Raw genomic sequence first — 27348 nt, 5'->3', positions numbered from 1 at the left:
CGTCCCACTTTGTCTCTTGCCATAAGGACGAGATTTGCTTGTATTACCTGTCCTTATTGCAAGTGACAAAGTGGGACGCTTTGCCGGTAAATAAACTGATTGTATGCAGAGGGGTCACCTCTCTCTGCAGCTGACTGTACATCTTCGTAAAGATATCACCGTTCCGTATTTAAGATTAGAATTTCGTTTTCTTACGTCAAATGTAGTGGTAATTAACTGTTTCTTCCGAAATGCTAGGGTTCCTATGATATCTAAATATTGCGGTACAATAATATGTAAACGACACTATAATTCTGTGCACAGTTACTCAGATTTTATTTTGGATGGAAAAGTTACCACTGTTTTTGAGGTTGTAAAATCTAATCTGAAAAAAAAAACCGGACAAGCGCGAGCAGCGTTGCCAGATCGTCCTAAAAGGGACGGTTTTCCGTCCCTTTTAATGCCACACCGTCCCTTTCCCGCCCCCTCCAAGCTACCGTCCCTTTTGGGCATCAAGTGCCTAGAATAATTAATTTCAAAGTGACGAATGACAATTTACTTTGCTACATGGTCGATAAATATCTTCCATCCACGGCGAATATCGAATGTGTAGCATTCGCTTATATATAGTTTTATAAAGCTTCATATCTCACTTTGTAATAGCCTATAGTGTTTGACAGGTGTACCAACATAAGAAATGTAACTTACGTAACAAAAATAGTTTCCGCGTTTGTATCTAATCTACATCTCGCCTTAGTTTAGTTTTATAGTTTGTCAAAGGGCTATCTCATTTCAAACATAGACAGAGGGAGTCATACTATCTTTGTCTTACACTAGTACTAGCATCCAAAAGAAAAGGATGAGTATAGTTTTTTTTGTTCTTATTTACTGACAAATTGGTTTGACCAACTATAGTTTGTTTTGTTATAGCCATTATCTGTGGTAACGTCGAGGACTGTAAACTTGAAAAGCGACTAGTGAGAGTCAAAGAGAAACACTGTGATCTAGGTACTTAAGAGCCCTTATTCCTTGGAGCGTTCTTAAGTTTAAAGTTTTTTAGTTTAAAGTTTGAAAGTATAGAAACTCTCCTACAACCATTTGATCGGTCGGTCAAAGAAACGGCAAATTTCGGTAACGTGGTGAATCCTATTGTATTTGTGTAAGTATTAAATTAAATAATTGTCTATTTCTTCGTAATTATTTGGGTACAACTGCTATAATTTCATTATGTAGTTTGCATTGGGAATATAAACTTTTAGTCTTACAGAGGAGGTGATAATCTGTGACATTATCTCAGAGGAACATATCTAGATTATTTTGCGAGAAAACAAAGTTAACTAATAGTATCTGAGGGCCTACCGCGAACCACGTTCGACGTGTTACCTCCCTATCAGACTTACGTACGAATTTACAAGTGCTACAGAGAGGCAACACGTCGAACGTGGTTCGCGGTAGGCCTCCTGAATCAAATACATAGCCCAAATAGCGCCGTCGAAACTAGGTACGTTTATAAAATGAGTAAGTAAATGTGTCAGTTTTTATTTTTTTCTCAGGTTTCGATTGATATGAAAATTGGTAGGTTTAGGCTTCCCATTCTGATCAGAATAAACACGAAATCTCAATTAAGGACAAAAAATATGTATGTAATTTTCCTTTTATTTACGGAAATTCTATACGTTTTCGCTAGAATATTTTTGAGGACACGGTGGCGCTCGAGTTGTACAGATAACGTAACTCTATATATCCAAAAACTTAAATCAAAATCTGAGAAAAAAAAACGAAAACAACATTAAATATGGTCTATATTTAATGTTGTTTTCGTTTTTTATGAAAATGTATGAAAAAAGCGATATTATTGTTTGTCCTTGTCACATTCTCACAATTTTTTAAATTCCCCACTTTAAATTGAGCAAGATGATTGGTCGGATTATTTGTTGCCCACCATATCCGACCAATCATCATGCTGTGTTGCGTATGTTCTGTCCCTCACGGACGCACGCGTATAGCACATCTGTAGGATCCTACCATCTATGGCTCTGCACATCTACAAATGCATAAAATCATAAGTATCACACTATTCAGTAATACACATTTGTTTTAAACATATATTGAGATACACTATGATAAAATATTCCAAGTTCGTTTTCGTCCCATTGTCATAAAAACCGTCCCTTTTCAGATTACACACCGTCCGAAATTGGAGTTATGCGCTGGCAACACTGAGCGCGAGTCGTACTCGCCCACCGAGGGTTCCGTACTCTTTAGTATTTGTTGTTATAGCGGCAACAGAAATACATCATCTGTGAAAATGTCAACTGTCTAGCTATCACGGTTCATGAGATACAGCCTGGTGGCAGACGGACGGACGGACGGACAGCGGAGTCTTAGTAATACGGTCCCGTTTTACCCTTCGGGTACGGAACCCTAAAAACGGACTATAGGGACATATTCCTATGTGGGCCGATTTGTACAAGCTTTTATTTAAATTGCCTTGTTGTTATTTTAGCTGAAAATTTGCACACAGTGACAATACAATATTGTGGTACAATTTAGCTGATCTGATGATGGAGACAGGAGGTGGCCATAGGAAATCTGTGATGAAATAATGCCACCTAATTGTGTTTGGGGTTTCAGAATTGCCTCGATGAGTAATAGTTGCTTGTGGTAAGAAAAGTAGTCAGCGAAAAATGCTTGTACCAAAAAAAAATTGTTTTCAAAAACTTATTATTTTGTTGTTAGTGTTTTTCATTTTCCATCACCAGAGTACTAGGTTATACTACCTATAAGGTATATACTTGTTTTGAATTTAAAAACGATTAACTAGTAAATATTGTTCCAAAACCGCGATAGGTTTCATTTTACTTAACGATCGATTGTTTCTAGTTTAATTTCTAACGTCACAAAGCCACACAGATTGATAATTGTTCGACAAGCATATTTGAACCTTAGTTTATGGACACAAGCCTCAAATTTAATTGTATCTTTCCGTTCTTTATAAGGAACCGAAACTGATATAAACCAGCTAAAAAATGGTAAGCAGTAGGGCTAAGATGGTCGGCTCTATATCATTTGTCAACATGCCTGTCACGTTCTAACCAGTAAGTGCGAAAGTGACGCATGACATGACAGGTGATAAAAATGCGACCATGATACCGCTTTATAATGGACCAGTGCCTATTGCGAACCGTTTCTTTCGTCTATTTGTTTCTCTCTATCGTTTGAATGGGTAAGAGTGAAAGAGTTGCCAAAAGAAGTTTAAGTCAAAGTGTCGTCAAAGATCGTGTTATTCACGATGACGCGTGACTTGACTCGTAATGTCCTGTTATTAAAGGTTAGGGTTGATAGATCTGCGCGTCATCTAACCTTACATAACCTAAAATGTTTTATGAGGGGCTTAAACGCCAAAAGCGTTTGGCGTTGGCTAGCACCTATAGTACTAAATCAATTTTTCATAGAGGAGCTCAACTGATTTTAGGGGGGATGGTTGAGCCCTTTTAGAGAGCTTGATAAAAACTGCACTCTTATTTCTGTGGAGTTCTTTCTAATCCAAAAAACTCAAGCGTTTTTAGTTACGAGCATACTGTGATCGCGCATCACCCACACTGTTGACTGTTCATCGGTGGACCTTATTACAAAAGGCATAAGGTCCACTGATGGACAGTTAAGACTGTCGCTGTTTGTACCACACTCTTACATAATAGCTCGTACATTTATTATAGGCGTTTCTTACTTCATATATATATTTCGTAAATTTTAAATTTAAAAATATCTACTCTATATAAAAGCATCGTATGTACCTATATCACAAATCTATTAATGAAAAACGCATTGAAATTGTTTTGTCCGTTTGGGAGCTACGATGTCACAGACGGAGCAGACACATGTTAAGAGGAAAGAGGACGGCCGATTCTCCATACAAACATAGTCCCCATTTTCCTTCTGGATATTGACATTTTGGAAATTATTTTTACACAATTTGATGTCTATTAATCATAACTATGCCCCTACGTTTGACTTTTTTAGATTTTTGTATTATTATAAAAATTAGGAGCGAAAAACAGAATTCAGACAAAATTTTAAATGCTTCTAACTCCTATAATAACTAAAAATTCGAAAAAATATCAAACGTGAGGGCATAGCTGTGGTTGATATACAACATATTGGGTCAAAATATTTTCAATAATGTTCATATCTAAAGAGGAAAATGAGGACTACGTTTGTATGAAAAGATGATTTCGCGCGGGTCCTCCACTTTCCTATTTTCTGCACTTGTATCGTAAATAACTATTTACAGTACATATGGTGCATATGTACTGTAAAATACTTTTTACAATACATATGGTGCTGCTTTTTGGACGACCGGTCTGGCCTAGTGGGTAGTGACCCTGCCTATGAAGCCGATAGTCCTGGGTTCGAATACCAGGGCATTAATTAGTGTGATGAACACAGATATTTGTTCCTGAGTCATAGATGTTTTCTATGTATTTAAGTATTTGTATATTATGTATATCGTTGTCTTCCCACAACACAAGTCTTCTTAGCTTACCGTGAGACTTAGTCGATTTGTGTAAGAATGTCCCTATAATATTTCTTTTTTACTTTTCCGGACTAGTGCGATAATTAGCACATTATGTAACTATGTCAAAAACTTATAGGGCCATTGTGTACTGTAAAACGTAGTACGATACATCTGTGAATAGGTAATTCGCTACTCGTTATATGGTTTCCTATTTTTCGCACTTGCATCGTAATGTACTATTATAATAGCTAGATCTACCTACGTTGTGCAGCGTTGGCCATATTACCTGATTAAAATCTAATTTTTAATCTAATTTTTTTTTTTATAATTTGTAGTACGATAGAACTATGTCAGTAGTCCCTAATCCTTTACTTAGTTTAACGACGTTAAGATAGGTTAGCAAGCTTCACATGCGTTGGCTAAGAGTGTAAACCTGCCAAATCCATTTTTGAAAACAAAGAAATTTGTACCTATTTTTACAGACATTAAAGTTCAAAATAAATAAATTTAAAAAATGGGTTTAGCAGGTTTACACTCTTAACCGACGATGTAATTTTAGAATGATAATACATAATTCCCTTTGGTCAGAAAGACAGGCGTCTCGTCATAATCATTCTTGACTGAACCTTGGCGACAACCATACGTTTCAAGCGGCGTAACGTGACTTTAGCGACTTATATGCATTTTGGCTGTATCTACTCCGGTCGGCGGGTTATCAGTGCACTTGGTCAGTGTTATTAAAAAAATAAAAGGTTTTTTATTAGTGAGCAATGGTGGACAGTCAGTGCGGAGCGCGGCAAGTGAAAACTTACATCATGAGTGACTTATTAAAAAAGTTCGATTTGGACGCGACAAATGATTTTGTGAAAATAGCTATAGCTATAGCCGGCTTTTATATGGGAATATTTTACTGTAAGTATTATTTTAAATATTATTTTATGGTGTAAGTGTTGTGAGAAGATTTTTAATTGGGATGATAGCATAATTAAGACAGAAAGACAAGATAAATTTAAGATAACAGGTAAAAGTAGGTACCGGATTTTTATTATATTTTATTTATTTATACCTTACAAATGAAAGTGAGTAGATACCTAATCGAATTTCAAAGTTTTATTCTGAAAGCCGCCCTAAGGGCTATTAAAGCGGTATTTCATGGTACTTTATATACGTATCATTAATGAAAATTTTTGTCACCTATCGATATTGAATTAAGACAGTATAATTTTATATTACTTAAAATTACAAACTGTGCGGTTTCCCGAAACCGCGACAACCGACACGTTTCAAATTACGTGCCATTTATTTCCAAAACCACGACGCCGGTCAACGGACTTGTACGAAACACAATTCGGACATTTGCAAATTTGGAACGCAGCCAAATGCTCCAAAAAAAATAGGGCGGGAAAATATCATAAACTTATTCGTTTCCTTCAAAATTCTTCGCTTAGAAATTAGGTTCGCAGCATTTTTTCGATATTTTGACGCAAACAATACCTATAATTTAAAAATAATGATGGAAAAATATTATAGATTTTTTTTTCCTTTTTCTAGAGACGTATAATAAAGTTACCCAGCCAATTTTTTTTCTACAAATCTATTACGAAAATGTTATACATAATTTCATTAAAATTATTTTTTCGTGATGTGATTAAACAGTTTTGTATGTATAATGAAAAATGTGTGTTACTAGTGCAAGACAGAGGCTGAGTCAGTAGCATGTCGAAAACACGTGATTCGATTATTATTAAAAAGTTATTAGTAACAGTGAGTTGATTAAATATGTGATCAACAGAAGATTCGAGTTGACGCACAAATAACAAAAGGTTATGTAATTATTTGTGCCTATATCAGCGGTCAATGCATTTGCAACGAATGACATTTTGTTCGCTTACTAATAGCTGGGGAGCCGGCGATGCCGATTGTGTAGTACTCGAGCGACGTAGAGACATATTGGAACGATTAGATGATAGGAATAAAAAAAAGGTTATATAAAGTATTTTTCCAGCGAGCAGGAAAGCGTTTACAGATTTTGAAATTTCGGGAGGTTGGTGGAGGATTAAAAATAATTTAGTAGATTATGGATTTGGTCATTTTGCCCCAAGTTAATGACTCCAATTTTTGTATTATTTAATCTGTCAATTATTTGTACGCAAATGCGTTACCCCACACTCCAGCCTGTACTCTTCCGACATATCTCCTGCCCATCTGACGCTGTTGACCTGGTGTCCGTATCCGTACCAGTGCTTGAAAATGTTAATTGGTTCCTGAGGCAGATTGATGGTCTCAAGCTTTTTCCATAAAAGCTCGTAGGACACCATGTCGAAAGCTTTGGATAAATCCAAAAAACGAGCATAGACAGGAGTTATGCGATCCGTGTAGTATCTGACGACATGCTTAAGCGACAGTATTGCACTTTCTGTAGACAGCCGAGGCCTGAAACCAAATTAGTTATCATGGAGAGAAAGACGGAAATCCTTAATCTGACGATCACAAGTTCGACGCCCAATTTTCATACTGTAACCGCCAGATTAAAATAATTGTCAGATGTAGTAATAACAAATTTATAGCATTAATTTGTATTAAAATGTCCAAATCCACGATCTGCTTAACGATTTGTTGAACCCCCCACCAACCAACGGCTCAACATAGACGGCTAAAAGTGTTAAAGGTAGACTCCACGGGATAGCAAGATAGAGTAACTACAAAAATCCCCTCTTGGGCTCGCTAGCCATAACTAGGGTTGCCATACGTCCCGTATATACGTGACTGCCACCGTATCGAAGGACCGCGTCCCATATTTGTACCTGTCCTGTTTTTGTCCCGTATAATCGATACCGCTGTAGAATACATAGTGAAACGGTCACAATCATCTCTGTGTAACCAGTGTGTTTACCTATGTAATTAAGCAAAGGGCCATAACAGAGCAAAGCTATACGCCATTACTACCCCAACGGGACAATGGGGTTACCTATTGTCCCCATTGTCATCAGTTCAGTACTAACATCAGTACTAACAGTTACATCAGTTCCGAATAATTAAGGCAACCCTAGTCGTAACCATTCGTTTATGATAGGGGTTTAATACTTTGGCCCGAGAACCATACTACTAGTAGACCTTAGTTACATTATATAAAGCGACTATTTTATATACAGCAGATATATGTATATATGTGACGTTCTACGGGTAAGTTACGACCACATTGCATTAGTATTGGAGCGTCGTTAATTAGAGCGAAGGAACCAACCGCCATAAGGTACCTTTTCCGTGCCACGCCACATATCAATACTTGTATTAAGCTAAAAGACATCTTTTTAACTGCCTGTAGTAACCAAACCTTGCTACAAACATTACTTATCATTACGTGAGGTTAAAAATATATATTTACCTACATATTTCGAAAATTGGTCGAATGTTTAAATTCTTTAATAAAAAACAGATAGAAAAGTATCGGGGTTCAATCGCTGACCGATAGTGGACGGCCGATAAAAAAGGGTCAAGCGCGAGTCGGGCATTACATACGTTAGTGTTCTTGGGTGTTGAGTGCGGGTTTTTTTTTCATCAAACTTGCTTATGTAGGGTTAAAGTTGTTATAATGTTTTTATTAAATCACTAAGTCATGCGATCCAGTGAAATTTTTGTCAATTTAAAACATCAATTCTGGCTTAAAAACGCATTCATTATTAGGGTTCTGTAGCCAAATGGCAAAAAACGGAACCCTTATAGATTCGTCACGTCCATCTGTCTGTCCGATTATTTTTCACCACATCAACTAGTTTAAGGCCCTCAATGAGAAAGTTGCATTTTATCCACATGTGGGGTAAAGTAATCAGATGCAAATTTTGAGTTGTTTCCATATGTTAGCTGGTGGGTGGAATTGACTTTTTAATGATGATTTTGAATGATAAAATTTTCATTACGTTCATTTAGCTTTGATTTGGCTTTGATGATTTTGGTATTTCATAGCTACAGTTCATAAAAACTTTGTCCCCTTGTAAAACAAAAAAACTATTGCAAGTTTAATGGATAAAATACATTGTGTATAACACGGGCGAATATATAAAACACAAATCCTTGCGCTGTCAGGTGTCTATGTAATTTATATTGTCAATTTTGGTCCTATCGCCCTTAAAGGCTTCTGCAGATCTTGCAATAAACGGCATGTGATTTTAGTTCATTGGGACGAAGGAGGAGCAACAAATTAAATAGATCGATCAAACGCCGCAATGTATCGGTGTATTCCCGCGGGGCACAAATGGGAAGGATCCATTCCCATCTGTGGCCGGCGGAGACAAATAATAAATAAATATTGGACATTCTTACACAAATTGACTAAGCCGCACAGTAAGCTCCAGAGGGCTTGTGTTGAGGGTACTCAGACAACGATATATATATATATAATATACAAATACTTAAATACATAGAAAACACACATGACTCAGGAACAAATATCTGTATACTCATCACAAAACTAAATCCCTTTACCGGGATTCGAAACCAGAACCATCGGCTTCATAGGCAGGGTCACTACCTACTAAGCTAGACCGGTCGCAGAATGGGAATGGATCCTTCCCATTTGTGCCCGGCGGGGACCCGGGGGGAGAAGGGGGGGGGGGGGAACCAATGTATCACAATGTATGCCATATTCAGTGACGTTTGGAGAGGCTATCATAGCACAATGTGCGTGCAACTGTTTACTCTACAAAATATATACATATACTTACCTATTAGTGCCTCGCCTCCATTTTGCAACCCTATTAGCTGTATTTAGCAACACTTGCACATCCACTTATTCCCGATACATTTAAACTATTGCCCATTATAATTTGGCCTCAATATAAGTTACAACTACATCTATTCAGAGCTCACGCTCATACTGGATTCCGAGACAACTCGGTTATGGATACAGAATCATAGCGCAGGTGTTTAGATTCGCGAACATCTGCTTGGAAAATGCTAGACAAAAATGTGTCCTATTTTATACTGGGTATATAATAAATTTTATTAACAGATGAATATATGATTATGATCGAACGGTTATAGGCATTTAGTATCACCAACAGACTTATACTGGACTATAGTCTTTTTTTAAATGTATGGGGTGTTATTAAATAGTTAAGGGCAAATAGTAAGAGGGTACATTTTGTATGAAATTCCGTATTAATTGCGTTTTGTATGAAGTAATTATATTCTTATCATCTTCCTTGGCCATGTCCTTTAAACCTAGAGGGAAAACTACCTTACATGAATTTAGTCCGGTTTCCTCGCCATATTTTCGTATTTTAAGGTAGGATGGGGTATTATGAACAACATAGTTTATTATGCTCGAGGCAAAACGCACAATATGACGATCCATAAAGTATTCTTCTTGCCCCAGAGAAAAGCGAATGGTCATTAATATAAAATAATAAGTAAGTTCACATAAGTTCTGGAAAGCTCATTGGGTACGAGCCAGGGTTCGACCCTCAAACTTAGGTTTGAAAGTCCTCTTACCTGGTTTTACTAAGCTACCAACGCTTTTGTCGGGTTAGGGATCTCAGCTAGTACTTACCTCTTTGTTGACCGAGTGAACTAAGACCTTAGGGACAACGTTTACATTTTGCATGTTTATTAAACGATAGATGAATTGACTATATTTTATCCAATAGTTCCGATATTCAGTAAATTGGCAAAAGCTTACAACAATTTTTAAGTTCCAATATGAGAAGGGGCGTTGGTGTAAAGCCAAAAAATATGTTCTAGTTAACTTTGTTTAACGGAACTCTAAAACTACTGGTATTGTTTCAAGGTGTTATCGTTACATACCCTTGTACCCTGTGAAAACATTGATTGTCACACACACTGCTGTTATCTGCGAAAACAGCCTACAGCCCAATAAAAAAAAATTGGGGACAATGTTACACAGATCGATTTTTATACGTATATAGATAAATACATACTTACATACATAGAAAACACCCATGACTCAGGAACAAATATCTGTGTTCATTACACAAATAAATGGCCTTACCGGGATTCTACCCGGGACCATCGGCTTCACAGGCAGGGTCACATAGATTAAAAAATAGGTCGATAGAAATTAATAGAAAAAGACTGACATACTCTGGTAAACCGTATTTAGTGTTGGTATATTACTAGGATACTGGGTAGTTTAAATTATCAAATTCCTAAGCGTATAGCATAGTAAGTTTATATGTACTGACGAAGAACATAGAAACTTGAGAATTATCCTCTGTGACCTTAAATAGGAATCATAAGAAAAATGTGTAGAGAGACGAAACTATTGTCGTTTTTGTTAGATAAAATAATTAAGTAAAAGGAACGAAAATGCATACACACCAACATAGACTATATACAATTTGCGACAAATTTCAGACGTAAATTTAACTCAAAAGTTTGTGTCAAGTGTTTACTATCTTAGGTATTAACAGTGTAAGGTAATTATTTCAGTGACTCGAAAAGAAAGATTAGAGTAATTGTTTATTGAATCTTATCTCTGGCAAAAGTGACAAGTTGAAGGACACTTCTATCGGCACTCTGAAATCAGAGTTACATTTCATTAAGTATCATAAATAACTCGTACTTGTACACTTTTATTTCTTTTTGGACTTATGCCTATACATTTACACAAAATGAGAAAAAACCTTCGACGAGCATGTAGCTTGAGCACATAAAAGGGTTCCCTACATTCATACGATAAATTTTATCGTATGAATGTAGGGAACCGTTAACCCAGTTTCAAATCGTACTGGTAACCATGGTAACTTCAGGTTTAACCGGTTAACCCCGGGTTAGTGGAATGGTGCAAGTGGGCCTAAGTGAATAAACGTTTTTTTTTTTCAGACTTTTTGCTTCTTTTATCGGATAAAAGAAGCAAAAAGTCTGAAAAAAAACGTTTATTCACTTAGGCCCACTTGCACCATTCCACTAACCCGGGGTTAACCGGTTAAACCTGAAGTTACCATGGTTACCAGTACGATTTGAAACTGGGTTAACGGTTTAACCGGTTAACCCCGGGTTAGTGGGATGATGCAAGTGGGCCTTATCATGCTTACATCTAATTACGTTATTCTTCTACGAAACCACAGAGTGGTTTGTTGGCAGACGAGGCTCCTATTATATGTAAGCTAGGGAGTGTATATGTAACATATATTATTATCTAATTAACCCTTAATCGCATGCGCAGCCCTTTATGGTATTTATAATTTCCAACTCACTTGATAGCTATTAAAGTTTAACCCGGCTATTGATTATTTTTTGTAAAAAACAAACCTCTTCATTCAAAAATCTGTTGAAAATATTGCCTATGTCTAACAAACTAAGCGATTTAACAACATCGGCAAAAATTAAATAATATTGCAATTGATTATATCAATTACCTATATGTTTAAAATTTCTCTGAAATCGTTTTATTACTATGTTTTTTGTGAAATTAAGAGTCCGCAGCATACTCGGTTCTCCATACAAACGTAGTTAAGCTCTCATTTTAAAACGACTAGCTAGATTGCTCTGAAACTTTGTATTTTCAATAGAATAAGATATATCTATGCCCGCAACTAGTTTACGTGGCTTTAGATACCATAGTTAAAAAAAATACAGCGTACCTATTTAAGCTTTTCATACAACACTTGTATTTGCTATTTTTCGTTTGCTTTATAAGCTAGAGCTATATAAATTAATTACAGGCATAGATATACCTCATATCCTTGTATGTGCACAAATGTATTACAATCCAACACGTAGTTTTATAATGAGAACAAAACTCCGTTTGTGTGCGAAGGTTAAATTCAGCCGAGCTTGCTTCGGGCTCTTAATACTTTTTTTGCTTTAAAATTAGATATCTTCGATTTTCGAAGCGAATGCATTCAAATCACAGGATGTAATGAGAACAAATTGGCAGTTCCACGGTGGTTCCAGCCGAGTGGTTCACAACACACCCATTTTTCGTGATAGGCGGACCATTATAATCTGACCTTCGGCTCAATAATAAGTAACACTTTGTGTTAAGTCGAAATTTGATTAGCTATACGCACCTATACATGTATACCTATATGTACCTATGATGAGCCAACCCACCGCTGCATTTTTAGTTACAATAAATAGTCATAAGCGTATGGACCTGTTTTAATTTCTTCTAACACCTTCACTCCAAAATGAACCTTAACGTCTAGAACATATGGTCCATCGACCACGGATATCATTTACGGTGACCTATTTCGCGGAGTGAATTTAATGTAATTTGGAGTTAAATATGGACAAATCAGTGCAAAAAAGTGGACAATATAGCGGATTATAAAGTGTTAAAGTGAATTAAAGTGAAAAGAACGATATAGATTGGTAACTTCGGGATTTACAACAAAATGTTTCTACAACCGTTATTGTTCGAACTAAATTGAACTGAGTGATTTGGCAGGTTTCAAGGGACAGTGGAATAGTGCATTTATACATATACAGCGGCAAAATAAGATAGCAGTGGACATTACGTACTTATATGAAGCGCGAACTTACCTACGTACTTATGCGCTTACCCTACACGGTAAAAAGTGAGTGCCGCGTTGGAACATTCTAGAACTTAGTGATTCGGTATTTAATTTGGTGATATTGTGGCAGTGAAATTACACAATGGAGCAAATAGAAAAACGTATATTACTTCAGAAAGATACTTATGAAAAGATAAAAAAGGCTTATAGCAACTACAAAAAGTCGCCTAAGGAAAGGATAACTATTGGATATGTACAAGGAAGAATGGATACTTTAGATACATATTGGAAGGAGTTTAAGACAGTTCACGAGGAGATACTCTTATCGATTTCAATAGAAGATAGACAATTACTTCCGTACTTCGCCGATGATATGTTCGACCAGTTTGAGGAGTTAGTTTATACATATAAAGGAGAGTTAAAGACGGCGTTATTGAAGCTTAGTTCTGAAATCGCACCTGTAAACACGTCCAACCAAATCACTGTGAGTAACACAAGTACATCCAATAGTGAAGTCCGTTTGCCTAGAATTTCCATACCGACTTTTAATGGGAATTATACAGAGTGGCAATCATTTCACGATCTTTTTGTGGCATTAATTCATAACAACTCGTCATTGGAAAACGTACAGAAATTACACTACCTGAAAAGTAGTCTGACGGGCGATGCTGAAGTATTATTACGGCAGTTCTCAATCACCGGAGAGAATTATACTGAGGCGTGGGCTATTCTGAAAAAGAGATATAATAACAAGAGATATATCGCGAATACCGTTTTTAAGAAGTTTTTTGGACAACGAGCGTTGTCTCAAGAATCGGCTTCTGCGATTAAGCAGCTGTTAGATACTACTGTTGAATGTATGAACGCGCTGAAGAATTTGGGTTTGCCTACCGATCAGTGGGGTGCAATCGTCACGTTTGTCGTCATATCTAAGTTAGATGTCAACAGTCATAAACAGTGGGAAGAGACAATTAGTGAAGATAGTTCTGATGATCTGCCTGGATTTGAAAGATTGAAGCAATTCTTGGAAACGCGGTTTCGCACACTAGAGATGGTAGAACCTGCAAGTAGAAGTTACAAACAACCACCGAGTATTAAACCGAAGTCATTTCATACAACGGCAAGCAACGATGATCTGCAATGCACCTTCTGCAAAGAAAAGCACTACATACATAATTGTAAGCAGTTTAGTAAGCTACCCATTGAAGAGAGATATAGCCACGTTCAAGGCAACAACTTGTGCTATAATTGTCTTATACCGAATCACACCGTGTTTAAATGCAAACAACGCACGACATGTCAAATCTGCAAGAGGAAACACCACTCCTTATTACATAGAGAGAAGGAGCAAATAAGTGAAGATAAACAGGTTACAAGTGCAACGAAAGAGGATCCGCCTGCACACACAAACGAAGAAAAGTTTGTCACCAAGGTCACAGCGCATGTGGCAAGCGGAGAACATCCTGGTGAGAATATATGGTTAGCCACAGCACTGGTAGACGTCACATCGAGTTCAGGTCAGTCACACGTCTTCCGTGCTCTCATAGATCCAGGTTCAGAGGTGTCACTAGTAACCTCAAGAGTCGTCGATTTATTAGGTTTAAAGAAAAACGAGATCAGCGGCGTCATGTTTGGTGTTGGTGAAGGTAATCGCACATCTCTTAAGCACTTAGTAGATTTACAGATTACGTCTAGATATGATACAAATTTCTCATTTAATGTAAACAATGCATATGTATTGAGGTCTATAACGCGTTGGTTGCCTGAAAGGGAAATTAGAGGCTATAATTGGCCACAGCTTAAGGATATACAACTGGCTGACCCCACCTTCAACGTACCAGGTAGGATAGATATTTTACTTAGTACGAAAATCTATGCAAAGATAATAGATAGTGGTTTGATTAGGGGGCCAGGTGACGTAATCGCGCAGCACACCCGTCTCGGGTGGATCTTGTCAGGTGATATTGAGGTAAATTCAAATAGGTCTCATAATGTCAGGAGCTTTCACATCACAAGACAGGTCGAGGAAGATAACAATCTACTAAGAAAATTCTGGGAATTGGAAACAGAACTTTACACAACCAAGAAAGCTTGGTCCAAGGAGGAAGAAAGTTGTGAAGAAGTCTACAAAAATACAACGGTAAGAGATGAAACAGGAAGATATGAAGTACATCTGCCTCTGAAACAAACTAAAGAAGAAACAATAAAGCTTTGCGGTGAAACAAAGCAGCAAGCAATCACTAGGTTCCAACAACTAGAAAGGAAGTTCCAGAGAAATGACAAATTGAAAGAAGAATATACAAAGGTCATCAATGAATATTTGAATTTAGGACATATGAAGAGGGCAGAGAAGGACGATGAAAAGGAAGCTATTTACCTACCCCACCACCCTGTAATTCGCGAGGACAAGGACACTACAAAGGTGCGGATAGTATACGATGCGTCTTCAAAGGGCTCCAACGGTCGATCCTTAAATGACAGCATGCTCGTAGGGCCTACCTTGCAGCCTGACCTACGCAGCCTCATCATTCGCTGGAGATGTCACAAAATCTGTGTGGTAGGCGATATAGTCAAGATGTATCGCCAAGTAAAAATGACAAACAACCATACCGATTTACAGCGGATAGTGTGGAGAGATGAAGCTACTGGCAACTTGGAAAGTTATCAGCTGTTAACCGTCACTTTTGGAACCGCTGCAGCACCTTGGTTAGCAGTACGAACCCTACTTCAACTCGCTGACGATGAACCTGAAAGGTATCCACGAGGTGCAGCAGTGGTTAAGGACTCCTTCTACATGGATGACTTGATGACTGGCCATGAAGACTTATCTGAAATGAAAGTAATATGTAACGAAGTTAATATGTTATTAAAGGCAGGTGGTTTTCACATGCAGAAATGGTCAAGCAACTCTGAGGAGTTGTTAAAGTTCTTACAAGAGGTCAGTGACAGTAAAGAAACAGTGAACACTCTGGAAATAAAGCTAGATAAAGTAATCAAGATACTTGGACTTACCTGGGACAGGAACGAAGACACCTTTAAAATAACGGTGAACTTACCGGAACTCAGGAATCCTGTAACAAAAAGGATAGTTTTATCAGATGTGGCCAGTCTCTTCGATCCCTTAGGATGGCTGGCTCCAGTCGTCATAACAGCGAAGGTCATGATACAGAAATTATGGCTTTGCAACCATGGGTGGGATGAAGAACTGCCCGCTGAATTGGTCAATGAATGGGTTACTTACCGAGATGAGCTGAACGAACTGCAAATGATGGGAATCCCACGGTGGATGAGAATCACAGCAGACTGCAAGGATATTCAACTGCATGGGTTTGCTGATGCTTCATCTGTGGCCTACGCCGCAGTAGCTTATGTGAGAGTAGTAGATCAGAATGACGAAGTCCATGTCACAATGATAGCAGCCAAAACTAAAGTGGCGCCACTGAAGCAATTGAGTACCCCTAAATTAGAACTGTGCGGCGCAGTCCTACTTGCGAAATTATTGCATGAGCTCTCTAACTTACTAAAGATTCCGATGGCGAAGATATTTGCTTGGACAGACTCCATGGTAGTTCTAGCCTGGTTACAGTCACAGCCAGGTCGATGGCAAGTTTTTGTGGGCAACAGAGTCTCAGAAATCATACAAATAATCGACAATAACAGATGGCGACACGTTCAGTCAAGAGACAACCCTGCTGATCTTGCCTCTAGGGGAATCAGAGCAAGAGAGATAATAGATAATGAACTATGGTGGACTGGACCAGAGTGGCTGAAAGACAAAAACACCGAGTTCACTAGAGTTGACATTCTACCAACAAGTTTAGAAATGAAGAAGACGTTCCACATTAACCTAGGTGACACTCCTATCTGGGAAAGGTTTTCATCCTTGACAAAGTTAAAGAGAGTACTAGCTCACTGCAGAAGATTTATAAACTGGAAAAACAAAACAAGTCGAGAAGATTATTTGTCAGCGGCTGAACTGGAAGAAATAGAAAGAAGATGTATAAAATACTACCAATATTTGATATATGAAGATGAAATTAAGGATCTGAAAAGGAATGGTAAAATTAAGGCAAAGAGTTCTTTAATCACGCTGACCCCATACTTAGATGAACACGGTATATTGAGGGTCGGTGGCCGCCTCAACAACTCTTCTATAACAGAAGAAGCAAAACATCCTATCATCATTCCCAGTAAGCAACATATCACCAAACTGTTGATAAAAGAGGCACACGTCAGAACTTTCCACGGAGATATACTGGCTATGATGACATACATTCGAAGCAAATATTGGATTATTAGTCTAAAGGCAGCTGTCAGACAGATTACGCACGGTTGCAGGACATGTATTGTGGAAAAGGCTAAAACCCAACAGCAACTGATGGGTCAGTTGCCCGCTCCGAGGGTCACGCCTCACCGTGCGTTCCTTAACAGTGGAGTAGACTACGCAGGACCCGTGCAGCTGAGGACGTCAAAGGGTCGGGGTCACACGTCGACGAAGGGCTATATTTGTCTTTTCATCTGCATGTCCACCCGAGCAATACACTTGGAGGCTGTAACGGATCTCACAGCGCAAGCCTTCATTGCAGCTTTCCGTAGATTTGTTGCCAGAAGAGGCCGCTGCTTACATCTTTGGAGCGACAATGGGACTAATTTTGTAAAAGCCGACAAAGAGCTAAGAGACATGTTCGCAAAGAGCAACTCAAGTGTAGCTAAGGAAATAGCGGAATTATTAGCCAATGATGGCACAACCTGGCATTTTATTCCCCCAAAGGCTCCCAACTTTGGTGGACTTTGGGAAGCTGGAGTACGCTCAGTGAAAAGACATCTAAATCGTGTTAATGGCACCACAAAGTTGACATACGAAGAGATAGCGACTCAGCTGGCTCAAATTGAGGCTTGTTGTAATTCAAGGCCTTTGTCACATTTAGATGAAACGTTAGATACCTTAAATCCACTTACACCTGCCCATTTTCTGATCGGAGAACCGATAACTAGCGTTCCAGATACAAATTACGAAAATAGAAATGTTAACATGCTGACCAGATGGCAGCTTATACAAAAACAGACTCAAGATTTTTGGCGAAGATGGAAAGCGGAATATTTAAACACCTTACAACAACGTTACAAGTGGCAGGACACAGTTAATCCGCCTACTGTTGGAGATATCGTGGTAATCAAAGAAGATGATATGCCGCCGGCAAAGTGGCTATTAGGAAAAATAATGGCCTTACATCCAGGACCTGATCAGCTGGTGCGAGTCGTTACGGTGCAGTGTAAAGGAAACAACCTTCTAAAAAGGCCTCTGTCAAAATTGGTACTCTTGCCAAAACACCCCGATAATTAATGGCAACAAAAAACGCGAGATTGGCAGGAGTCCATGAGCTGCAGTGTTCGCTTACCATTACATAGATAGTACGCTTGTATGACACCATCGTGATCTACAAACCTGAGTCCAAAAGGGTGGGCGGTCAGCCTTTAAAATACTTACATCCAATTACAGTTTAACGTAAATACCTATTTTTTAGGTAGCATCCCAATCAGACTTAGGTATAGTCGCGAATACCTAAGTAACTAAGGTTAAACGTTCATTACATAGCCGCTTTCCCGTTGCGTATCTCAATACATGTGCATAATTACCTATAAACGTAACTTGTAATCATTGAGATGATTTAAGTGGTTATTTAACAAATAAACCACTCGTTATTATTTCGTCAACATCAAACATCATTCAAAAGACTTTATTATGTTAGAATAAGAATTATACTCGAGTGTATTCATTAGATTGTTTGTGAAAAATAAGATGTAACGAGTTTCCATGTTCGTACTTAACCATAAACATTATTTACTAAAAGGTTTGTTTAGCTAACATTAAGTTTTGTATTTAGTAACTAAAACAATCCATACAGTCCATTACAATTGAATCGTGTTAACCGTGTTAGCAAACAAAATGTTATTTTCTAAGATAAAATGAATTTATAGTCGTAAGTACGCAAAAAATGTTATATATTACATGCCCTATGTCAGATCGCTTTTAATATTTGTGATATATTTGCTTATATTATTTTGTTAAATTGCTCAGTTTACATTATTTAGACGCGAAATGAACTAATTAGGAAACATTTACTATTGAAATTATACTTTAATTTTATGAATCTAAGGTTCAAAGCAGTTCATTCATGGTTGATAACATATGTTCATACACCTCTTAAATGTAAACGAGCACTTGGGTGATGGGATTTGTTTACTTCTTTTACATTATTAATTAGTTAGCACACATTTTGTGGGTACGTAGCTTGACTAGTTATGTAGTACGTAATTAGCACCAAGCTAACTTGTTCGTGATATAATAATATTTTCTACGGCCCGACCATAGATCGATATTGTGTTTCCAATGAATAAAATGTACCTACATTTTGTTAGATTAGATAATTACCGCCGATACAGTAGTTTAAATTGTATTGAGTAAGGAACTATAGTTTTTATGACTATTTGGTTTCATAGTTTGCATGTCGACTGTTAGTTGTTAACTTAATCGACTAGATTTTTATGCCCTATGTTTTTTCGGTTAAAGTTTACAATGTACTAGTGTTATTATGCGGGTTTAGGTCAACGAATATTTTCTTACTCATTCTAGAGCTTGGTTTAAAAACTGTTGTTTTTGGTGGGCGATATGTTAAGTCGAAATTTGATTAGCTATACGCACCTATACATGTATACCTATATGTACCTATGATGAGCCAACCCACCGCTGCATTTTTAGTTACAATAAATAGTCATAAGCGTATGGACCTGTTTTAATTTCTTCTAACACCTTCACTCCAAAATGAACCTTAACGTCTAGAACACTTTGTATAAACATTTCCTATTTATTTGCTCTTGAGTGTAGTACAGAAGCGTCTCTCGTCTAATGATTATGTTGATGATTTTATTTTATTCTATAATGAATAATTTTCAGCGAGCAAGTACTTAAGGTACTTAAGGATTGTTAAAAATTCTAAAGTTTGTTCAGGCAATGCGAAAATATCTTTTTGACAAGTAAACGGTTATTTCTCATCTTTTCATTCACAAACAGTTAAAATTTCCAATATATACTAGGTAGCTCGAAATTAAAATTATCTACTTTTCACAGCTTTGTATACACTTTCTTTGTTTTTTGCGTCTTTACAAGATAAATAAGGTGGTTAGGATTTTGCTTATTTAAAACACCATTTTAGTTGAGAAAAAATTACAGAACTTGGCGTATTTCACCATCATAATAGGTGTAAAAAAGAGGCCTCTGTCGAAAAAAAAAAAGATTTTTGACCACGCTAATTCACACCCTATACAGAAAATAACTAAAAATTCTCAAAATTGACAAAAACCTCACCATAGTTCCGTGTGTAGCCAGCTTAATGGGTTAGAAAATTACAGGCTTAGTATAATTGCATACAATTCGCTTGGCGTCTTTGACCTTGACTTTATCATCACCTGCCGATGTGTATTGACCTTTCTTCACACGCCATAGCTAGCTCACGCTCGAAGTCTTATTCTGGTGCCTTGCCATTTCATAATAGTATTATGATATTATGAGGTTTTATGCAACTGCAAATAGTGAAAACTGGATGGAATAAACGTGAGACGTTGTCGGCGTAAAAATCGTGAAAAATGTACAATCGTAAAACCACCTATAGATGAACAACGGAGACTGCTTGCCATCATGCGGGCCGTATGCTTGTTTGCCACCGACGTAGTATAAAAAAAGCACCTGATGACCACCTAGTGACCACCTATTTTGACCATCGTATTTTCTCGGAAACATTCCGTGTTTCTCATCCTACTTCAGTCAGTCTCAGTACTTTTTGTACTGAGACTGACTGAAATAGCATAACACGTTCGCGCATTTCCGTGAAAATACGATGGTAAAGGATTATTCACTACAGCTGTAACCAGGCTGACGCAACTAGGAAGAAAAAAGTTTTGTATGGAATTTGTTTCGCAAATCATTGTCAACGAAGAAAAAGAAAACGTCAGTGCTATTTATTCTGTCAAGTTTACATCAAGTCTACTGTCAGCCTAATTGCTTTGTTTGTTTTGAAGGCTTCAATGTTTTGTTCTGGTATTTCGTGTAATTTCTTTATTATTTAGTGCAAAAATCGAAAACAGTCAACCGTGATCAGAGTAAAGAGCGAGTTTGTTACAATGCCAGCGAGAAAACGGTTTACTAAGTGTGAAATATGTGGCAAGCGAGCCACTTGAGAAAATCACGAAAAAAGGGATTTTATGGCGAAATTTCCCTTGGATGAAGACTGGTAAGTATTGCTTTAGATACTTTTGACCTTATTTTGGGTCAGCAGGCTATAAACACATCGAAAATTAGATATTTTACATTATTTTTCGTTGTGAACTAGGGATGTACTATAACTATCGATAACTGTAGTTTTATTTGTATATCAGTGTAAATAATTAAATTAAATATGTGAAATTTCCTTAGAACTAGTATGCAATATGACCATAATTAATTCGTCGAAGATTAATAATGCATAAATTATCTATTACTTATGCATTAATGGTCATTAGTTAACATATTTTTTTTTATCTAGTGATTATTTAATATATTAACCTAAAATGTAAGAAAATTAATCTCTGTTTTTATGATAAATAAAGAAATAATATAGGACATTATTACACAAACTGACTTAGTACTAAAGTATGAATGGCATGTGTTGTGGGTACTTAGACAACGATATATATATCAATGTTACCCACAACACATGCCATTCATACTTTAGTACTAAGTCAGTTTGTGCAATAATGTATATATATATGTACATAGACCTAATTTATAAGTATTTATAAATACATAGAAAATACCCATGTCTCAGGAACAAATATTCATGCTCATCACACTAATAAATGCCCGTTCCAGGATTTGAACCTGGGACCATCGGCTTCATAGGCAGGGTCGCTGCCAACAAGGCCAGACCCGTTCTCATGATTAACAGACATATAAATACATAAAAAGTTAAAGCATTGATAAAGGGCTGTTGATAACTCGATGCCGAAAAACATGATTTATAGATGCATATTAGCGCGAAATAATCAGTTGATCATCTCATTAGCAAACACATGGAATATAAACTGTAGATAAAGTCATGTTTTTCCAAGGCTGTATGTTTTCAGATGCAGGCAGTGGGCCAAATTTGTTGGGAACGAAGACCTGATACATCTTCCCATAGAAAAGTTACATTTATTCAAACATGTATGTGCACATCATTATGAAAATCAAGCATTTAATAAAATAAAAAAACACGACTTAAAAACTGTATTAAAATAATTCGGGTCCACATTAAGCCCGACCAGATAGTAGTCCAATTAAGAACTATCCACTATATAACATACAACTTAAATGTGGACTCGATGCTAACCTGATTTCGAGTACAAAATTTGTAGACAGGAGCCTATGTTTCAACCCTCCCCATTTTATCGATATCGATAAGAATCGTAAGCGTGTAGCGTACTACACTATTTAAATCGCTTATGTTGGTACTATGGTTCTTTGACAGTTCTTTGTCGTACATTTTGGTAATGATTTGCGAAACAAACTGATTCCACTCGCTAGTATGGAAGTCCCGTCTCTTAAAACGTAGTGATATGCTCTTTGGCTGTAACTATGTAATAGCAAAGAGAATTTGAAGTAGAGGTGGATTTGTCAAAGTAAAATTTGTTGCCACAGTATATTTACTGTCTCTTTCGACACATGATTGAAACTTTTAGAACGCCATTTGACTTTGATCCTTATTATTTCACTGATACGTGTTAAATTTGTTAAATATCAGAAAAGGGCGCTATCTTAGCGTGCATCGACTAAAGGTTGTGGCGCCATCGTTTCGAGCGATGGCCTTTGATCTATTAGATGGCGCCACTTTTTGATATTTGACAATTTTAAATCAAAATTGTAATTGCTTATATTATAGTAAAAAATACTTAGATAGTACAATGCTCAAGAGCAGAAATGTATCATTTTCTGCACACCTTTAGAACAATAACGATACCCACTTTCAGAGCATGAGAGATGAAAAATAACTTTACATATTATGAAATACACACTTTTGTTGCTGGCTGTATTTTTTCACCCATGAAGTACTTCTCAAGATCGTTCTAATAAGCCTAAACTCAATATAGCTGCCTGGAGACGTGGAGACCAAATATTACATATATTATTCTTTGCAATTATGTGGGAATGGACCTAAAATTAATCAATTAACATTTCCTGTCTTAAACCAGGCAATAAAATAAGATCTTATCAGAAACATGCATTAACAGTAAATGTGTATAAGTAGCCATAGCGGTCAAACGTATAATACCCCGTTTTTTTTAAATCGGGGGATAAAAATTGTATTTTATTGCTGAGTGGCCTACTTAAGGTACGAGATTGAAAACCTAGTTAAATCACTATTGTATACAATACTTTTTCTATGAGTCAACTAAAATAATCTGTTTCTACTATGAAACTTAAGTAATTAAACAATATTAGGTAATTAATAGGTGATTGTCTGCTGAAACGAGGCTCGTTGATGACGTCCGTTCTATCCATTCCACTGTTTTTGTCCTCTTGAGACACGCGATTTGTCAAATTCATTATAGTTCACTAAAGTGTTCGTAATAAAGTAATTGTAGTTGAGTAGGTCTTAATTCAACCATTAAAGTCGACGAGTAGAAAAAACATCACGCTACCAGCTCGCTGTATTCCGTCAGAATAGACCCCTAAGCACACAAAATGTTAATTTCCTCGCTCCAGTGTGATCATTACGTGAACCGGAGTCATTTTTCAAATACATAATAACCGAGCTTCTTGAAAAACATGTCTGGACTCTATATATTCCAATAATCTACTATATCAACGTCCATTTTATCTGTGGCCTCCAGATCCGTTAGGACTAAGAGAAATTGGAGATCAAAATGTAATGGTTTAGCTGGTCAGCGGTTGTTTGGTAGGAGGAAAGTCTTGCACTTTCGATTTTTTTGCGGGCAATTTACTGTTATAATTTTTTTGAGGTTTGTTTCGTTTGCTGCAGTTTTTATAATTATTAAAGGTGAATAAGTTTTTAGGCTAACGCAAATGTACGGTGAGCTACGAAATTACATGAACATGTCAAATAAATTAATAATGAAAATTATAAGATTTTAACAATTAACTGTTTGGCAAGGCAACATCTGTTTTTAAATTAAAATATGTAAAATATGTTATAAAAATATGAACTTCAGTGGCTGTGGTTGCTTTTGAATTATCTTTGCTGACGCCGTCCTCCACCCCACTTTTACTTTTAATTAAATCACACAAATCAAAATGTATATTTTTATGAAGTCTACCGCTAGCCGCTTCGTCCACAATCCTATTTCGTCACCTTTTAAAATCTTCCACAATGCCACGTCGTCAGCATACAATTCCTAAATCGTCACCATCTTAACTCAACCACATTGCTATTTTGACTGCAGTCCCAGATCGTCCACATTCACATTCCTACTTTGACCACAGTGCTAGCTCGTCAACATTATTTTACCATCCATTATTCTGACTGTCTTTTGTAAATAATATTATATAATTCACTTTTAATTTACTTTTGATTTGCTTTTTCCAACTGAAATGTTGTTGGCCTGGTTTTAGACCTTCACCAATGCCTGCACTGTGGACCATATAGGAATGTGGACAAGTTAGCACTGTGGACAAGATAGGAAAGTGACCAAATTGGATTGTGTACGAAGTGGTCCTGAGCCTGAGTATTAGTACTTGCATTTGAAAATATAAAGTTAATTCAAATTTTAGATAAGTTTTCGTCTGATAGGTATGTCGGTGTAATATATGTCATTACAAACATTATATGTATGTCTATGTATGTATGTTAGTGTGGATCAAATCTTGGAAGCTAAATTTGACCCACTTCCCGGTTGAGCTGAAAATTAATTTGAATACATTTCTAAGTCGGGTGACAATGCAATATGACTGTACCATCGAGCTGATCTGATGATGGAGACAGGAGGTGACCATAGGAACTCTGTGACAACGCAACCTAATTGTGTAAGGGGTTTTTAGAACTGCCTCGATGAGTATTAGTTGCCTGTGGAAAGAAAGTACAGTCAGCGATGAAAGCTTGTACCAAAAATGACATATTTGGCAAAAACGTATTTGAATTGTATGCTTTAACAAATATCAGAAAGGAAATGAAAATATTTCTTATACATTTTACTGAACTGACATTAATATCGTGTACAAAATGACGTATGTTAATGTGGAGGTGTGTGTTAAAAATGGCGACAATGATAAAATCACGATGAAATGAGCATATCACGACAAATTCATTGAGAAATCGTGATCATGATCGCGTGAATGAAAATTCCCATAAAAAAAACAATTAAATTTAAATACATAAAATTGCTTACATATGTATTTGAGAGACAAGATCCTAAACCGTTGAAAAAACGAAATTGGAAATACATTCTTATTCTTGAAATGGTTTAGAGCTTCACAAAGACAGGATTATTTGCCATTCAGCCCCCAGAAAGCAAACAAAAGAAGCGGTCTTCATCTTGGCGTAAATATTGTATAAAAAAAAGATGTGAACATGTTAGGTTACCTGTTTGTAACGAGAACAAAGTGAGGAAGAGTCTTAATTTCATAAGAATTTGACATTTATGATGATTGAAATAGATAAATCCTAATAAAGTGATTAGGTCCACCGGTGGCCGAGGCCGGAATCGAACCGTATTCGTTCCCAAGCGGTCCCATGAGCCGTGGCAAAATGCCGGGAGAACGAGGAAGATGATAATTGCCAAATTTTGTCTTTACAAATGCCACGCAGGGTTAGCTTGGTCCAACTCTAGCAGATTCATATGCATATATTTACTAACTTGGGACCACGCCTGTTTCTATGACAGATGTCTTGAATTTAATTTCTTCTGAGTTATGACCCTAACCTCTTTTGTTTGTGTGTACGTGGTCCGTAAGTACACGAAATTTAAAATACATAATTAGATTTTTTTCAAGTAAAACCACTTGGGAAAAATATCTGAATCCAAAATATTTTGAACGTTTCCTGATTGTATTTTTAATGTTTCTTATATTAAATAGAAGCAGCCAGCAAAAGTAAAAAAAAATCTGGATTCTGGCCTCAGGCCAATTAGCCAATGAGGACCGACCGTAGTAAAAAAAAATACTAAGACAAAATATACATATTCTTTCGCTGCTCATCACTATAATTCTTTCTTAATATACAAAGTAATAATAATGACAGGTGTCAAGCCTATACCGGTTTTGACGACAAACAGAATTATAACAAGATGGATCACTCGTGCAATTTGCACGCTTGCTCTTTTTGCGCGCATGCCCGTGCACGTTATAGGGTTGCTGATCTGCATTCTTTCACATTATTGCTCAAAGCTCTAATTCACAGGGAGGCCTTTTTCGCTTGTGGATATACGAGAGCATGTTTCATGTGGGTTTTTTAAAAGAGTTTTCTAAACATATTTGTTTTATTATTTATTTATTTATTTCATCTTTATTGCACATAAGAAAACACACTGTACAATAGGCGAACTTAATGCAGTAAGGCATTCTCTACCAGTCAACCTTTAGGCAAAGCAGATAAGTTGTAGGCGGTGCAAAAACATGAGGTATAGGTGATACAATTGATACATGTACGAACACAATACATTCATAAGAAATACACAAACATAAATATACATATATATAAATAATATTGATACAAATACATATACTTACATATACATACATATATGAAATCAGATGAACTTACAAAGCAGAATAAATAAATATTATAGGACATTATTACACAAATTGATTAAGTCCCACAGTAAGCTCTATAAGGCTTGTGTTGAGGGTACTTAGACAACGATATATATAATATATAAATATTTATAAATACTTAAATACATAGAAAACACCCATGACTCAGGAACAAATATATCCATGCTCATCACACGAATAAATACCCTTACCAGGATTTAAACCCGGGACCATCGGCTTCGTAGGCAGGGTCACTACCCACTAGGCCAAACATTAAGATTTTCCAGTACTGCCAGCAAAGCAGTATATGACAGCAGTTGGCCAGATAAACCAAGCTTGTATGTCAGCCCAATCTTATTTTATTAACGCCTTTGTAAAAACTTTATGGCGATATCTTATGACATTATTTCAAATATTGTAGTGATATTACTGAAAGTTATTTTGCTAACTATACATTTACATAAATACTGGATGATTTGAAGTCGTAATCCTGAATGTCGAAAATGTATTAAAATGGTAATACTAAACAAATTTCCTTTTGGGACTCACCGCAAAATCAGCAAAAAAAAAAGTTTACTCATTATTATTTACTA

General features: G+C 36.7%; 1 protein-coding gene across 2 annotated transcripts in view; it reads left to right on the top strand.

The window, feature by feature from the left end:
- The window catches only part of LOC133530386 (transmembrane protein 68), a 58424-nt gene that overhangs the window by 2835 nt on the left and 28241 nt on the right, over positions 1-27348 (top strand). The window contains exon 1 of one of the 2 annotated variants that reach the window (XM_061868297.1): positions 4846-5410. The exons of the other annotated variant lie outside the window; for it this stretch is intronic. Within the exon in view, the coding sequence (XP_061724281.1) occupies positions 5269-5410 (142 nt within the window). The 5' untranslated portion in view covers positions 4846-5268. Of the gene's footprint in view, positions 1-4845; positions 5411-27348 lie in introns of those variants that run through there. 2 annotated transcript variants of the gene reach the window in all.

This window comes from Cydia pomonella, chromosome 22 (genome assembly GCF_033807575.1).
Source record: "Cydia pomonella isolate Wapato2018A chromosome 22, ilCydPomo1, whole genome shotgun sequence".
In the NCBI taxonomy this organism is placed as follows: Eukaryota; Metazoa; Arthropoda; class Insecta; order Lepidoptera; family Tortricidae; genus Cydia; species Cydia pomonella.
The sequence above is the reverse complement of the archived record's forward strand: the minus strand, read 5'-3'. Positions and strand labels throughout refer to the sequence as shown.